General features: G+C 42.1%; 2 protein-coding genes across 2 annotated transcripts; one reads left to right on the forward strand and one right to left on the reverse strand.

The window, feature by feature from the left end:
• Window positions 1-78: 78 nt before the first annotated feature.
• On the reverse strand, window positions 79-5,753 carry cnpy4 (canopy FGF signaling regulator 4). The gene is made up of 9 exons (XM_007551316.2): window positions 5,436-5,753; window positions 5,213-5,339; window positions 4,731-4,827; window positions 4,460-4,582; window positions 4,244-4,361; window positions 3,246-4,045; window positions 3,012-3,130; window positions 223-652; window positions 79-132 (listed from the first exon to the last, which is right to left on the reverse strand). Exons 1-6 carry the CDS (start codon window positions 5,629-5,631, stop codon window positions 3,939-3,941), a joined length of 768 nt encoding a protein of 255 aa, XP_007551378.1. The 5' UTR covers window positions 5,632-5,753; the 3' UTR covers window positions 79-132; window positions 223-652; window positions 3,012-3,130; window positions 3,246-3,938.
• Window positions 5,754-6,218: 465 nt separating this feature from the next.
• Window positions 6,219-17,850, forward strand: LOC103137536 (calpain-5). The gene is made up of 13 exons (XM_007551318.2): window positions 6,219-6,779; window positions 9,052-9,231; window positions 10,685-10,816; window positions 10,906-11,117; window positions 12,370-12,562; window positions 12,653-12,846; window positions 14,040-14,117; window positions 14,229-14,562; window positions 14,663-14,785; window positions 14,872-15,068; window positions 16,329-16,447; window positions 16,596-16,732; window positions 17,534-17,850. The coding sequence occupies exons 2-13, from the start codon at window positions 9,067-9,069 to the stop codon at window positions 17,708-17,710; spliced, it is 2,061 nt and encodes a 686-aa protein (XP_007551380.1). The 5' UTR covers window positions 6,219-6,779; window positions 9,052-9,066; the 3' UTR covers window positions 17,711-17,850.
• Window positions 17,851-17,905: the final 55 nt, after the last annotated feature.

The raw sequence follows: 17,905 nt of genomic DNA on the forward strand, positions 1-17,905 counted from the left end.
ATCGCATGGATTTTTTTAAGGATGACCGTCTTCCCAAACACTGACTGACCTCCCGGTTGTAAAAGCGCAGGCTTTTTTCTCTGGGTCCTTCTAAGAGAGGGAAACAGCTTCCAGGTAGCAAGTGATGTAAATCTGCAGGGAGGATAGTAGAATGTACATTTCTTTTTCTTTTTTTATCTGTGCAGGAACTGAAATGATAAAGCATTGAAATTTGGCACTGACAGAGCGTGTCCGGTCCTGATGGAAGAGGAAAGGCTCCAGCTGAATGTGAAGGAGGTCGTCCCGGACCCGGGGCAGGAAGCGAGAGCCGGAGCCGCTCAGCTGGGAGTCTGTGAAACATCTGCAAACAACAGGCATGTCCTTATCAGATTTAACCCCTGCAGCCCGGACATAATGCGAAGCAGGAAGTGGATGGATCGGCCGTGGAGGAACCGCAGCAGACGTTAAAGATCGCAGCGCTCGCCCCTGGTGGTCTATGAAGGGGTATCTGGGCCGAGAGTCCACATCAGGAGTCAGGGTGGCCACGCAGCTGCCTGCATGCAGGCGGAGGGAGGAGGGTGATGATGATGATGATGGTGGTCTATCGAGGCCAGGATGTCCACCATCTCACTCATGAAGTAAAGAGGTGAGTTTCTCTCTCTGCTTCAGTCATCTGACAGTGAAAAAAAAAAATCTCTAATTATTTTAGCTTCAACATGACTCAGTTGTCCTATCAGATTAGGTCTCCTTAATTTATACTGTTGGGAAAGCTCCGATTGATTCATATTTTACTTTCATATCTTTTGAATGTGATGGTGATCTTCAAGAATATTTTCTCCAGGTTTTCTAAAGGACCTCTACCAATATACCCATTTAAATTGAGGCACTTTTTTAACATTGCAAAAACAATCTTCAGTGTATTTGTTTGGATTTTACTTGATAGAGCAACAAAATGTAGTGCACTGTTGTGAAAAGGGATAGAAACAAAATAATAAAAATATATATATGAATAAAAATCTGAAAAGTGTCATTCAACTCGCCGACACACTGCTTTGTAGAACCAAAGAGAAGAGAGAAGCATGATACTTCTAGCACTGTGTATAATTGCCTGGATATGAAGCTCTGATGAAGACCTAACGCAGGGAGGTGAGAGATGCTTCTTCATCATTCATTTGTTCAGTCGAGATGAGAAAAGTCTCAGTGGTCCTCAACCTTTTCATAATAAGCAGCAACGCGGTGAGCAGGGCTCCGCTGCTCACCGCGTACCTCCTGTAGTTCCAAAAATCAGACCACATAAATCTCAGACAAACAAACAAAGAAAACTTCTCAGACTCAACAGGTGTCAGTTACAGTGTTAAATATTAAAAGTTATGATAAGACAAAGTCTGAACTAGTTTATGTTGTTCAGATGGGTTTCCTCTTGAGAAAGTCTGTTCTCTGCAAAAAGAATAACACTTGCAGGTTACATCTGGACAATGTCATTTAGGACAACTGAGACCAAAGTAGACACGTTCTGTCGTAACTCACTCATGTCAGTAATCCAAACAGAGCATATCAGCACAAACATACCATCTGTGAAGCAAAGTGGTGGGCGGCTGATGATTTGTAGTTTTGCAGCCTGTGGCCCTAAATGCCTCATAGTCGGAGTCAAGAATCTGCTCATCGGTATGCAGAATCCTCTAGATTTGAATGTGAAGCTGTCTGTCTGACAGATGAAGCTGGGTAAAACTTGGGTTATGCACAAACGAAGTATTGTTGTAAAAAAGTACTTAGTGATTTTTTTTTTACCTTAAAAAGTAGCTTTGTACATTTGTAGCATGCGAAAAACTGATTGTTACAAATAATTCTTGATTGGCTTAAATAACAGAAATTCAGAATTGATACTTTTTTGGTTGGGTAGAAGCACTAAATAACACATCCTGTGCTTTCCTGGAACATCAAGGTTACTTTCTTGGAACACGGCATATTTTCCAGAACCTTCCAGGGTCTTTCCAGGAACTTTAATAGATTTGTTTTAAGAACTTTCATAAGTTCTAAAAAAGCACCTGTTAATTCCTGGACTGTTACTGCCAAAGTTTGGAAGATTACTTCTAAGTGCCTGGCAAGTTTTCAGAAACAACCTCGTACGTTCAGAAAAGTAACAGGTGCCAACACACGCAGGCAGCAGTAACAGTAATCCAGGGAGGGAATTTGATACCATCCCAGGCGGCCACCGCAGAATTAATGCAAGTCACCAGGACTGAATTAAATTTTAAATAAAGTTTACCATCAATGGCCGCTGTAAATGCTATTCTCACTGAGACTGCACCCTTACCAACACAATACTTGGGTGTTTGAGTTGCTGTTAGGAAAAGTTGGGAGAACTCAATCAGACACCAACTTCATCTGAACATGTTTGAGTCGAATGTCTCAAACATGTTGAGCTGATAAATGTGTCAAATCTGTCCTTTTTTTTTTTAGCAAAAAAATCCCAATTTTGGCATCCACATGCTTTTTGCCATAACACTTGTGCACAACCTGGTGTCTTTCTGCACTCCTGTGATAGACGTCCTCACAAAATTATTATTATTTTATTTAGTACGACCTGAATCAAATCTTTGGTCCCAGAACCTCTGCAATCGATGAGCTGAGCAGGCCAGCGGGAAATGTCCCAGTACTCCCGCTGGCCAATCAGGTATGCGTGGGAAAGTAAGCTCCAAGTTCAACTTCTAAGCCCGGAGAAAGTAATATGCATCACAAAAGCATCTGTTAAGTTCTGTAAAGTATTTGGGTACAGCACCTTGTAACCTTCTGGAAAACAACCAGAATTTTTCATTAAAGAATTTGGTCAATTCTGGAAGAGATATTTTGTAGTACTTCCGGAATGTTTTACAGAGTTGTGCAGCTAGGTATATAATTAGTCTTTAATGTATTTTTGAGACATCTAAATTCCCCGTGGCGTAGCAAGAAAAAAAAAGCAGCTGGTCGAATAAAACATTGCTACATCGATAAATGTTTAGTGAGGCTAAATTAAACGTCCCTTAATGTTTCACCTTCTGTACCGACACAGCACAGGAACAGCAGCTCCCTCCGTCTTGAACGTCTCACCAGGTGAAGATCCAGGGAAGAAGAACAGCAGCATGTTGCTGTTCAGCACCGCGCCGTCTGTAAACTTCAAAAAATAAAAATAAAAAAATAAACCCGCGAAGCAGTACCAGGACGAGAACCAGCAGGGGGCAGCAGGGAGCAGCTCCGATCCGATGCAGCTGGGGGTGGAAAAGTCTCACCGACCGTCGCTCTGCTCCCACACTCAGCCGGAGGAGCCCTGATGATGAACTCTCCATCTGCGGAGCGGCTGGCGGCGCAGCGATCCCGTCCAGAGCCAGATGGCCCGAGCCTCAGTCCGACAAGCTGCTCGGGGGGGTTGGGGTCCAACAGGTGAGAGGTCTCATCACTATCTCCATGCTGTCCTCCTGACAGCTCACCTCAAGAGCCTGAGAGCTGACCTCCGAAGCAGCCGGGTCAGAGTGAGGTAGAAAAAGAAAAACTGGTTCAGTTTTATTCGTGTAGCTCCGAGCTCTCAGAAAACAGACAGAGAAGATGAAATAAGCAGCAAGACGAGGCATTGTCTGGCTCTCTGATGGCATCGTCTGTCTGCAGGAGCCACACAGCTGAATCTGATTAGAAGTGATTACCGGAGCAGCACCTCTGACACCACCTTCCAATGATGAGTTTAAAGACAACAGCATAAGCAGTTTATGTTGTTAAAAAGGTTTATTTCAAATGTATAAAACTGTACATGGGGCAATATGAAGTAGAAATACTGTTCTGATGCAAATAATATATAAAGTGTCACGTTGCAACATGCAGATTATCCATCTGCAAACAGAATAACAGACTTCCTCTATGCATAATTTCTGCTTCCGTCCTCTGAGATGCAGCCGAGGTGTAGTGTTCACTTTCATCCAAAGGTTTTCCCCTCAAAGTTCTCCGGCATCGTGTGCCGTTCCCTCTTTATCTGCTCTCTTTTCTTCCTCGGCTCCTCCTTTAAGACCCACGTCGCCTTTCCACACCTCCTGAAGACATTCTGAGCAAAGGAAAGCACACGATTTAGGAGGAGCGCCAAGATAAAATCTGTGAAATTTTAAATGCATGGTTTAGATAAGTTAGACTTTTGATTCAGATAAGTATTATTTAAAGCACTTTCTTAATGGCTTCCTATCACCGTGTGAGCATCAGAATTTTAAACAAGCAGGCCTGAAGCGTCTCTCCGTTTCTGTCCCACCTCGCTCTGACGTCTTCAGGACGTGGTTCTCACAGAGGAAGTTCTCCAGCCTCCGGTCCTGATGGTGGAAGTACCAATCCTCCACCACGTCCTCGTACTGCTCCAGCATCGTCTCGCACTGATCGCACAAAACACACTTTGTTTAAAAAGAAAACATCGCTTTGACAATCGTTTACCTTTAGCCGCAGTCGGGAATGGGGGTGTTCTCCGCCTCACCTGTTTTTTCATATTTGTCACCTCCGCAGACGGCTCGTCCCAGAGCTCGTATGGCATGCCCAGGTCTACTTTCACTCCTTTGTTGACCAGATTCTTCAGCGTCGTCATGGTCTGACTGGAGCCCTGCAGTCAACGTTAAAGACAAGACGATAAACCACATGCTTAAAAGCGAACACACATTTCTCAGTTTAGTGTTGGAAAAGGTAGAAAGCAATCCCAGCTTTCACGAAGCTTTGAAGAAAAGCATTCAGTCCACCGAGGCTTTCGCTACCTTGGCGTATCTGAGGCTGCCAGGCCTCTCGGCATGAACGCTGTACTGCAGGATGCGCTCGCATATGTTGTCCACGGCCTCGGTCAGACGGGTTTCTCTAAAATAAAACATGAAGGATTAAATACTGACTTCTAACAAGCGCAGGCATAAAACTCTTTGCAGAACTTCAAACACAAACTCTCTACAAAGAAAACACTGGTATAATCTCAAGCAGGAAACACACAAGATGCAACAAAGCCAAATAAAAAAAAAAACAAGATGCCATCATGGACTTGAACCTGAATTTTTTTTTTTTTTACAACCATGTCAAATGTAATAATCAGCTCACTACAACTTTAAAAACATTACTTGAAGAAAGGGATCATTGTTAAAGTAGGCCAAGTGAAAAACATATATGGGCGGCTTGTCTAAGGTCACTGCTGATCTCTTTCCATCCTGGCATTGAGTTAAAACATAAGGATGTTACGAAAAATATGGCTTACGAGGTGTTGTATTTAATCTTCCTCCTCCTCTTGCCTGTGTCCAGCACCTCTCCAACCTCCAGAACCTCTTTAGAGCGACCAGTTTTCTCCAGAGCCTCCTCCAGCTCCATTGTTAGAAACTTACAAACTAGCACGAACAAACAACCCAATATTAATTACTGACTTTCGAAAAGAACAGAAAAGTTGCAACAAACACGACTCCAGAGTCTTTTTGTCGTCAAACCTTCGCATTTATTGGGCAGCCTCTCGTCTTCACTCCCAGCAGCAAAGCCGCAGACACAAACGACAGCCAGAATAAACGCTTTCATTCTGAATAAGTGCTTAAAATGGAGAGAATTCAAGTTTAGCGTCGCCTCAGTCACATCTGCATCGTTTACCTTCTCCCTGCGCATGCGCACTGCATCAAAGCAGACACGCATAGTCGATTGCTGGTGGCTCGATGGTAAAATAAAAGGAAAGCGGAAACATCGATTTGTTCAAATAAAATGCAAAAATTTACGTATCGAGGACAAATGGGTCTAGTAAAATGAGATATAAGAAAATTAAATAAAATGCAAACGTAAAATGACATATTTTTACTTGCATCTTGATGGTTTTATTATTTATGAAATGCATACCGAAAGACCTCATTTTTAATTATTTCTGTTCACCCTCACTGCGCAAGATGACTCTTAAAACTTGATTAACATTTGCTGCAGAAGCTCTGGGCAATCCAGTGAAATACTGGGAGAATATGCTTTAGTCAAATGAGCCCAAGCCCGAACTCTTTGGACAGTGAATGCACCATCTTTGGAGAACGGGGTGCATAAAAAGAACCCTCAGCACCTTCTAGATTTATTGTTTCATTTGTGTGGAAGAATGGGTCAAAATCCCACCTGAGAAATTTAATAACTAGTTTCTCAATACAGGAGAAGTTAACTATCAAAAAGGCTTTCCCAGAACAAAATTTATTTTATTTCCCTTTGTATATGTGCATTACTTTGGATGTAAATATAATGTCAATCACTTCTTTAGAAATGTTTAAACTTAGAAAAACACAGTTCTTATTTCACATCCTGTATTAATACATCAGTGTAAGAACAGATTAAAGTAGGAAAATTGCCTTATACCATCGGATCTGTTTGTGTTCAAATGTCTGTTTGATGTCTATTTATTGCAATTTTTAAAGCAGCTGTCCGCGTTCCCATTTTTCCCCTTGAAGTGTTTCTCAAAATACACCCAGCCTAAAATTAGATCCAGCTCCCTGGCCTAATTTAGCTCCTTCAGAGCCGCTTGGTGTCCACAGCTTCAACATTGTAAATGTTGCGCCTAATCAATGTGATATTTGGCAGTGAAGCAGTTAAAGGAGAAGGTGTCAGCCTCTTGGTTTCTCAGGTGACATTCGCAGCACAATCAACAGCAACCGATCCTCCAGGAGTGAGTGAGGAAGAGGCAGGAAACCCTGACGGCACAAGGGGACCTGGAGTTACAAACCATGTTGAGATGAGGACTGAATGGGAGAGACATCACAAACGAGGACAAGAAGGAAGCGTAGGAACGACCACCTGACGGCACGCCGGAAGAAGCAGTAAGTGACGCTCAAACTCTTAGAAAACACCCTTGTTCATGCCGGAGCATAGAAGTTTACATGCAGATGTGTGAGGATAAAGCGTCAAAAACTGCATTACCAGTATATTTTACTGGTGTGAGGTTATTCCCAGGTGTAACTGTGTATTATGTCACCCTGCATGGTGACCATCTGTCTATTGTCTGTGTGGAGGGAGATACAGTTACACAGAAACACAAACACTCAAGTATCGCCCTATAGCTGTTACGTAAACACAGACACATTTTAAGGATGTGAAACTGTGCTCTTCTTTTTTTTTTATTATATTGACCATAATTTAACTTCTTGTCTTGAGGCGTGAAAAATCCTGGACAGACTTAAGAAAGGAAAAAGCAATGTTACTCTTCTCTGCCTGTCTTATAATACAAAACATGATGGAAGCAATGAAAAACATTGTTTCCTAAAATTTCTATCATAGTGTTTATCTTCCCTAAGAACTCGGTGGAAAGTGTTAGGAAAACTAAATGCAGCGGTAAAACCCTTAATTATTCAAAAACAGCTGGCCCACAAGGTCAATACTGACATCAAGTTAAAATAAAAGCAGTCTGCACTGAAATAAACTCGGTAGTCTTCATGTTGTTGGGTGCAGGAGGAAGTTTTCCACCAAAAATTCTCAGGAAACCTTTGGTGGAAATAAGCTGAGACTTTCAAACCCAAGAACTCTGCATTGTGTAACTGTCGAGCATGGTGGTGGTGGCAGCTTTAGTGCTTTGGGGCAGTTACATCTGCCGGTGGTGTTGGTTCATCACACAGAGCAGGTAGAATAAGACGGACGGAGGGTCGGTGTTTCCTAAGGTGAACCACTGAGTGGAACCGTCTCATAAAACGATGAGGTTTTGTATTTTGATGGATCAGCGTTGGGTGAAAGTTTTTGATGAACAGCTTCTAAGTTTCAGACAAAATGGGAAAACATTTATCAGGTTGATTAAAATAAAGCTACTTTTCATGATTTCTAACAGACCACATGTGATATCGTAGGCGTGTCCAAGCTGTGAAAACGGGAGCAGACTACAATCTAAAAATCACGTGTGTCAAACTCGAGGCCCATGGGCCAAATGTGGCCCGTCGTAGCTTTATATGTGGCCCTACACACTCCAAATTACATGTATAAGTCCCTCCAGTTTTTCAACAAATCTGCAAAATGCACTCAAATTTCACACAAAATCTACAGATTCCTATTTTTTTTTTCTGATTTCTCAATACAGCGATTAATAAAAAGTTGGTATCACTTTATTTGAAGGGGTGTGAATAAGACTGACATGACACTGTCATAAACTCCTGTCATGAACATGAATAAGCCTTCATGAATATTTATGGCTGTTGTCATAAAGTGTCATTCGATAGATCATGACACTTTTAATACAAAGTTGACATTAATGAAAATGTCTTCATTATGACAACTTGACATTATTTAATGGAAACACAGAAATAATTGTCTTATAAGGATAACATTTTAAAATTCACTTGTTATGACATTCATGACAATTTATAATATTTTGCTTAATGTCACGTTGTCGTGACAACGACGTTGTCTTGGGTAATGTCACGTTGTCATAACGAACACATTTTCAATAATGTCAACTTTGTATTAAAAGTGTCACAATTTACCGAATGACGCTTTATGACAATAGTCATAAATATTCATGAAGACTTATCGATGTTCATGACATGTGTTTATGACAGTGTCATGTCAGTCTTATTCACCCCCTTCAAATAAAGTGTTACCAANGTGTTTATGACAGTGTCATGTCAGTCTTATTCACCCCCTTCAAATAAAGTGTTACCAAAATGTTTAACATCATCCATTAGCACAAAAGTCATAAAAAAATTCCTTACAGATATTTTTAAATCAGCAAATCTGTGATTTTGATTGCTAAAAAAAAAAATCTAAAAAATCCCGGATGGACTGATCAGTGTGAAAAAAAAATGTTCAATATCATTTAATTGTAAGAAACACATACTTAATGCTCAAAAAGATTTTTATTGATATTTTAACAGTTTAGTTGGTTTTATCAGTACATTCTGGCACAACCGGCCCTTTAAGAACATTGAGATTTTTGAGATGGCCCAAAATGAGAATGAGTCCAACTCTTATGATCTAAATAATTATCCGTTTTAACAATGTCTTTAAGATCTCACATCATTACAGGTGATGCCTCAAGTACTTTTTTTGTTGTTGTTGTTTTTTAAATCTCTGAGTCCTTTTTAGTATCGTCCTTCCACCTCGTTTCAGTCGTTTGATGTGAGAATGCTGGAAGCGGTGAATGACTTCAAGGGCCAGAGCTTCGCCAAGCTGAGGCGCTCCTGCCTGCGTCGAGGGGCGCTCTTCAAAGACCCTCTGTTCCCTGCCACAAACCAATCCCTCTTCTACAAGAGGGCGCCCCCACCTGGACTGACCTGGAAGAGGCCGCGGGTGAGTTTGCTGTGGAGTAAAAGTGTCCGAGTACTAAAACCGAAAACAATCCTAGCAAATGCCTAAAAAGCCTAATTTATGAATCCATCACCTCTGGTCCCTGATCTAAATTGAGAAGGCAACTTCAGTGTGCCGCATTTCAACAAGTGGATTAATTAAAGCGCTTTCTATAATTAGAGAGGTTGTCAGGCAGTGGAACTCTGTTCCCACGGGGAGGAGATGCAGATGGACAGCCATGTTGGTGTCAATAGTTGAGTTCAGAAAAAAGCAGCAGTGCATAAATAGACTGCTTGGTTGTTTCTAGAGCAGTGTTGTGATGGCTGATGCTTTCAGCCACTGCAGCTGAAAACTGCAGCTACACCAACCATGTAGATGTGAATAAAAAAACAGCCAACTTTGAGGTTTTATAATTCGCAGGTTTATTGGGGAAGCGGTTATGTTTTTATGGCGAGGAATGAATGTTTTATTACAGTAGTTGGGGTGTAGCTTGTGCTGTAAATGTTATGTTACCTTCTGGTCCTTTCTGGTTTGTGTTATGCTGTTTTGAAAAAGTCTGGAATCGTACTTTATGGTTTTGCGAGCCGGGCTGCGCGGTGGAGCAGTTGTTGGAGCTTGAATCCTGACCTTGAGTTTGGATGTTCTTCCTGCGGACACATAGGTACTCTCCACTTATTCTTGCTCCACGCATATGTCCAAAACCATGACTGTTTTGTCAATTGCTTTCTCTAAATTTCACTCGGATATGAGTGTGTGCTTGTGGTTGTTTGTCCTGGGTATCTCGATCCAGGGTGTACCTCTCCTCTCTCCGCCCCACCATGTCCAAACTGGTCGCCATGTCCTGTAGGATTCTCTGTCCTACAGGACGTGACGGTCTTAAAGAAGGCAACTTGTTTCTTCAAGATGTTTTACTCCTCAACCAAAAGTCTCCTTCAGTTCTTCGGACTTCGAAGTTGTAGTCATAAAACAATCACTCCAACAGGGCCCTCGAGGCCAATTTATCCTCCCTTTGCGCACGTAAAGAGGTCCACCCAATTCTAACGTCATCAAGCATTACTGTCCTCATACTTTTATGACGTTTATTAAGTTAGCATGGCCATTAGACACTATATCAACAAGAAGGACGTTCGGACTCGGTTTGGAATCCAAAAGAAAGTTTCAGCTAATAGCAAGCGCGGAGTAAATCATGATAATGTACGTTCTCCGAGGAAGACATGAAGAATCACTGCAGTAGATGGAGGTGGTCTGTGTTGCCATTAAATACATCCACATGTGGATAGAGAAGTTCCCCCACATCCATCATTTGTCTGGAAAACATCAGGATTTGTTCTTTAAAAAAAGAAAACATCTTGTTTTCTGTCCCCTTGAATGAATGGAAGCTAATCAGTGTGGACTGATGTGATTTTATTTGCTTTTTAACCTGATTTGGTCTTTGCTACGTCTCTCATCTGTCCAGCAAATTTGCAGAGACCCTCGTTTGTTTGTGGATGGTATCAGCACTCGCGACTTGCACCAAGGCAGTCTGGGTAACTGCTGGATGGTGGCAGCCATTTCCTGCTTGGCATCCGAGCCTTCACTGTGGAAGAAGGTTCTCCCTCCAGACTCGTTGTCCTATCAGCTCTGTGTCCTGCCTTTACACTTTCCCCTAATCTTACTCACCCCTTCTCCTCACTCCAGGTCATTCCCAACCACATGGATCAGGAGTGGAACCCAAAGCGTTCAGACTTGTACGCAGGGATCTTCCACTTCAGGTTCTGGCGCTTCGGACATTGGGTCGACGTCGTGGTGGACGACCGTTTGCCGGTCAGTCAAGATGGAGTCCTGCTCTTCTGCCGCTCGGCAACGCCAAGAGAGTTTTGGAGCGCCTTGCTGGAGAAGGCCTATGCCAAGTAAGGAGAAGCAGAAAACTGTGTCCAATGGACAAGTGGAGCATTAATATTCTTTCAAAGCTTGGCAGCTACTTATATTTTCCAAAATAACCCTGTCTATATCCTTGGCAATCATATAAGGACTCCAGCAAAGGTTCAAAACACCCATTTCCAGAGATCCAGAGTTTCCCACAGAGAGAACAAAGCCCCTTTGCTAAATCCCGTTACTGCTGACTTGATGATAATTAAAGGGTAAAAAGGCAAAATGGACGCTTTCCAGTCAACGTTTGATTTCTTCCCTGAAACTGTTGATGAAAACATTTAAATGTGTGATTTATACCAACTGTTTTAGCAAATGAGCATTTGCTGAATATGCCAAATTATGATCAATAAACTGGAAGAAGTTCATGTTATAACGTGAACAGTGAACATGAATCAATGGATTGGACCACATGCACCAGCCCTGTTTCTATGGGAGGTAAACTTTATGATAACTGGAGAAAGATACTTAAAATATACGGCCACAATAACAAGAAGTAAGCAGAGAGAAGACAAGGTGAGGCTTGACAACAATGCCCCCGTTTTCAAGCACGTCAGTGGCAGAATCATGCTGCGGGGCTCTTTTGTTTCCAGCCTTGCTGGTGAGTTGGACCCAAATATGCCTGAATAATGCAAAAACCAAAAAAAAAAAATTAAGCCTTTATTTAACTGCCTTAACATTGTTTAGATATTATTAAATTCATTTTAGTTAGATTTTTACATAATTTGTAAAAATCATATACATTTTTATAAAAATGAATATTATGAAATTCATTTTAGTTAGATTTTTATATAAGTTTTAAAGTGGTCAAACAAGCTTTTGGAATGATTATCTGAAATACTTGAAGCTCATTGAAAAGTTAGGAAGATAAAAGCTAAAAAATAATATTAAAAAAATAAATAAAATAAGTAGAAAAAAAGATTAAAAATAAAAAACAGAAAACAATCTATTGATATAAAATAAAATTATATATATATGACAAAGTAAAAAGTCAGATCCATGCCAGGAGGCTGTTCTGCAGTGAAGAGGAACAAGATGTCTTCTAAGAATTGATGTGAATGTGTGTAAACTCATGTCTAATTTCGACCCTGTGTGGATCAGAAAAACTCCCCGCAACGCTGAAGCCCGGAGGCAACGCCACAAATCTCCTGTAAATGAACTGACTGACACTTAGAAAGGGATGAAGTGAGAGTCACACACGACTCCCTGAACCAGTTTGCGTTTCGGTTTCAGACTAAATGGCTGCTATGAGGCTTTAGAGGGAGGCAACACTGCGGAGGCCCTCATCGACTTCACTGGAGGGGTTTCGGAGCCTCTCAGCCTGGACTGTGAGGCCCTCAGCCTGAGCAGCGAGCGGAGGAAGGCACTCTTCCAGACATTAGCTAAGGTCCATGAGCACAAATCCCTCATCACGTGCTCCATCCGGGTAGGACTTTGTTTTTTTTTCTGTGACCCTGAGGGGCTTCGACGTTTCAGATGTTGCTGGCAAATTACTAAACGTTTCACATTTTCTCAGCCAGCCGAGGGGGAGACGGTGGAGTCGGTGTTGGACTGCGGGCTCGTCCGAGGACACGCCTATGGCATCACAGCGGTGAGGAAGGTGAGGCTGGCGGAGAACCCGCCGAGGACAGGTGGGACGTCCCGACTCTTTATGGTGCGCATGAGGAACCCGTGGGGGACCACGGACTGGAAAGGAGCCTGGAGTCAGAGGTGAGGGGCGCTTTGAAACCTTTTCTTCTGACTGCTGAGTGCGTTTTGTAGGCGCTCTAGGAATAAAGCCTCAGCTGACGATGTAGTTTACAACGTTTTACAATGCCACTGCAACTTTTCTGGACAATTTCAGGCATTTTACAACAGTTAGGCAAATGTTTTACAGGGGAACATCTGCTGTTTACATTACGGAGCTCTGAGAAAACTGGGAAAAATGGCCACAACGGACCAATGAAGCTTTCCAGAAGTTAAAACACTACTTGTTTATTTCTTGCACTCTGTCATCTGCTTCACAGTAGAGCTCATCTGCAGCACCTCTCAGAAGTGTTCACACCTTTTGAACTTTTTACACACTATACTCAAATGTACTTTAGCGATTTAAGCTGAATTTTATGTGATAGATGATTACGCAGCATTTCATGTGTCCAATAAAAATCTAAAAAGTGTGGCGTGCATTTGTGGTCGCCCCCCACCTGTGGCAATACTTTCTAGAAACACCTTCCACTGCATCTGCAAATCCTTTGTGTCTCTACCAGTTTTACACATCTGGAGACTGGCATCTTCAATATAAACTCCACCGGTCTCATCATTGAAAAACCACACGTACCACAAGCTTCTTTAAAATGTGCAAAAGAAAAGAAACGACCAAATACACTGAACAAAAGGCTTAAAATAGATTTAAAAACAGAGCATAACTAAAAGACAAATGGGAGGAAAATTCACAATAGAATTTTACGTAAAGATTTTCTAAAAGTCACATTCTGGAAAGATTTAAGAAGAAATATTTTTAAAGTCTGAAGATTTTCTCTCCCTGAAGTCAGTGAAGATGTCTTGACTGCTGTTTCTCTCTTGGCTGTAGTTATAAAACCACTGCACATATTGTTTTCACTTATTTATTTCACGCCTCTGATGCAATTCAACCAGTTGGCGCGTTACTGAGTTAAATCTATTAAATGATTTTAAAATCTGCAGTTTTTCCATCCAACCCTATAGAGTTAGACAATCCCTTAAAATCTGTTTATTTTTTTATTTTTATTTTTATTTTTTTTTTGTTTATCACAAAAATCCCACTAGGATAAAATACATTGAAGTTCAAGGTGTCCGTTTGACAAAATGTGAATAAATAAGTGGTGTATTACGCAGGTGATTATACGATGAATTCACCTTTTGTTGTTGTTGCACGCCCCCTGCAGGTCAGAGCAGTGGCAGCAGCTGAGCCGAGCAGAGCGGGAGAAGATGGGGATTGTTGTTCGTGATGTTGGAGAGTTCTGGTGCGCAGTCTTTCATTCAAAATCTCAAAATATATCTTAACAAACATAATTTTTCCAACCTTCCAAGCAATTTCATGCATACATTTTAAAATTTTCCTCCCCTCCAAACAGGATGGACTTCCAGGACTTCTGCTGCTACTTCACAGACGTGGTGGTGTGCCGGCTGGTGCAGAGGACGCTGCTGTGGCCGAGCTCACACTGGAGAGAGACGCAGAGCTACGGGGAGTGGGCTCCATCTCCAGATGCCCCTGGCACAGCCCCTCTTTCTGCAGGGAAGTACAGCGGCTCTGCTCAGGCCCTGAGCAACATTCGACCTGAAGGGAAGAAGGTCAGGGAGAGCAGTCAGGAAGGAACGAAAAGGAGAGACGTCACTGAGGAGATGGACAGGAGGAGTCGCTGTGGGGGGTGCATCAACCACAGGGACAGCTTTCTGCACAATCCACAGGTACAGACATCATAAAACATACCTAAACAAACACACACACATACACACACAAAATGCTGAAATTTACCCCATTACATTCTTTTGTTGTTGTTTTTTTAAGTTCATGTTTGAGGTGCAAAACGAGGAGGAGGAGGTGCTGATCTGCCTGCAGCAGGAGGACAGGAGGGTCTTGAAGAAAAACGGAGGAGGGGAAAACCTACCAATAGGCTTCGAGGTGCTGAAGGTGGGCAAGAAACTCCAAACCAAACACGAACCTTCCCTCGCTCCTTGAAATTTCATTGCCTTCTCCCGCCATCTTGTCCGGTTGAGGTGGAGGCGAACCGCTGCAGCCGAGTGCAGCTGGTGGTGGAGCAGGCGGCCAGCTCCATCTACATGGACTCCCGCAGCGTGACTCTGAGGGGGACTTTGGCTTCGGGTCGATACGTGGTGCTGCCCACCACCTTCCTGCCGGGCGACACCGGGCACTTCCTGCTGAGGCTCTTCTCGCACTCTCGCATCCAACTCAGGTGTGCCACAGCGCAAAAAGGTCAGAGGAAGTCGTCCTGGCACTCAGAGAAAGTCAGATTGGTCTGATGTTTGGTGAGGCGGGACTAGTTATTCGGATGAGGTGTAATAAAACCATATCCTAATTCAGAGCAAGTAGTTTGTAATTCTTAAACCTAACCAAAAGAGAAGAAGTAAACAGTACCTGACACACACAAAAGACATTTAAGACAAATTATTGAGGGTCAGACAATAAGCAGTTAATCAATTAATAAATTAATCGCATAATAAATTAAAATGAGCTCCATAATTTCCATTCAGATGATCAACATTTTATTGAAGGGATATTTTGTTTAACGAGAATTTATTATGCATTTTATTTACTCTTTTTGGATGTTTTTGGTGTTAAGATATCATTCAGTTGCAGTGTGCAGTATTCTTTATATCAATATATTACTTGAAAAATGATCTCAAAACAATAATATTGTTTATCACAATGATTTCTGGGACAGTTTGTCATCCAGTAAAATGTGTTAGCGAGACAATCCTATAGACTTTTAATGTCTAAATTCATCATAAACCTCGTAGGTTGATATTAACCCGTTTGCTTTTCCAAATTCGATTCGATTAGATGTTTAACTTTAAGCTTTTGCTAAAGCTCGACAGCATCAACCTATCTCATGTCTGTAAGGCGTAAATTTTGCAAGGGAAGGTTGACTTTTCTCACAGGTCTGAGGTAGCTTTGGAAGTTACAGACTGCACAGTTCAAAAACTGCCTTAAAGTTATGAGGAAACGTGTCACTCAGAAACCGCGTCACCACGACTGGGAACCAACTGTGACCAAACTAGAAAAACAACATAAAATAGGAGGAAGAGAAAATAAGCACTCAACAGAACATAGGCAAACACGAAAATATACTAAAAGAAGAAAAAAAGCAAAACGAACCCAGAACACACAGAACTCGAAATCAAGGGAACAAAACAGAACCATAAATGTTTATGAGCGAACAGATGATGCAGCGTTTCCAGTCTCCGCTTGGTTGAAACCAGCAATGTTTCCCAGATACCCTTCAGTTGACTCCGATTTTTAGTTTATGTCTGTTCATCAGGGCAGATTGGTTGATTGGTCCTACCTATTAATTAATCTCCAGTTAAAAAAAAACAACAACATTTTTTACTCTTACAAACAGGAATCGATTTGTGACAAATGATTTTCAGCATTCAGCTCATGATCCCGGTTCTGTTTGTTTGTTGTTGTTTTTTTCTTCTTCTTCTCTTTGAAGGGAATTAAAGGAAGAATTGCCAACTCCATCTTTGTTCCAGTGTTTTCTACCTCAGCCAGCAGTGGTGACCACAATCCATCTGCGCAGGGCATCTGGACTCAAACCTCCCAAACAAACAGGTTGGCTTAGCAGCAGCAGCAGAAGAAGAAAACGACATTTCTTTTGGCCACATTCGGTCCTCGTCGACTGCTTCCATTTGCTCTGTTTTCAGTTCCTTCTGTTTTTGTCCCTTTGCATCACGCCGGGTTTCCTGCCTCGTGGCCACAGCTCCAGATGTTTACGCCGTGGTGCGGTGCGAGGGCGACGCCGTCAGGACGCGAGTGTTCAAGGAGGACGGAAACCCAGAATTCAACCTCCGAGCCATCTTCTACAGAAGATACCCCGACGACAACATCTCTGTCGAGGTTTGACACCGTCACCCTTGTTTTTTTTTTTTTCCCCGTCTCACACCCAATCAGACGATTGTGCATCCCAGAAGCCTTCATAACCCGTCAGACTTTTCACATTTTGTCTTAAAAATGCTTCAAAAACCTTGTTGTATTTTATGTGACAGACAAACATTAAATAGTTGATCATGTGAAGTGGGAAGGAAAATGAGTCCTGTGCAACTTTTAATAAGTTTTCCACCAGGATTATACTGCGATTTGCTCCATCCTTCTTCTCATCAACTCTAAGCGATTTTCTTGTCTCTGCTGCAGAAAAACATCCACACAGCATGATTCTACCACCACCGTATTCCTCCTTTAGATGGTGTATCGTTTTCTGCCACACAGACAGTTTTGCTAGTTTCGCCTACACTTTCACATTTTGATCACGTTTGACCAGAGAAGCTTCCTCAAATGTGTTTGTTGAGTCTTGGCAAACTTTAAACGTGACATCCCGTGGCTCACTTTAAAGAACTGTTTTCTTCTGGTCACTCTTGGAGTAAAGCTTCAGTTGGTAACTTTTATAAGCTAATTTGCTCTGATCTGGTTGGACAAGTGTTCATTGTGCTCCAAGTCTTATATGTGTGATTTGAATTTTTCAGTTATCTCTGCAATCTGTTAACAACTCTTACGCAGTCATTTAGATCCAAAGTTTGCACACCACCCATAGGAGTTTCATTATATGAAACCCCAATAAAACATGTTAAAGTTTACTCGCATTTATATGAAAACGTTTGAGTTTCGCTGTAATAACCTGCTTGCATGCTTGTGTATGTGCAGCTATGGAGCACAGGCCCGCTGTGGGACTCCCTCCTCGGAACGGCTCGACTCCAGACAACAGAATCCGAAAGGAGCCGGAGCCTCGTGATCGACCTGCGACGTGGACGGTCGCGCTCGGGGTCCAGAGGCTGCGTCCACGTGGAGACGTCCACCAGCGCCTGCCTCACGGATTTGTGACATCTGTCTGGTTGCCACGGTATCACCAAGATCATTTGGATGAACAGCGGAGCAAATAGACGACGACCATCAGAAACAGGAAATATAACAAACCCTTTTTCGCTCTTCAGGGTTTTATTTGGCTGCTATTATTTTTTTATGTAACAATTATCTCTGTTTATTTTATATATATATATATATATATATATATATATA

Source organism: Poecilia formosa, unplaced genomic scaffold, assembly GCF_000485575.1.
Source record: "Poecilia formosa unplaced genomic scaffold, Poecilia_formosa-5.1.2 Scaffold41, whole genome shotgun sequence".
NCBI classification, from domain to species: domain Eukaryota; kingdom Metazoa; phylum Chordata; class Actinopteri; order Cyprinodontiformes; family Poeciliidae; genus Poecilia; species Poecilia formosa.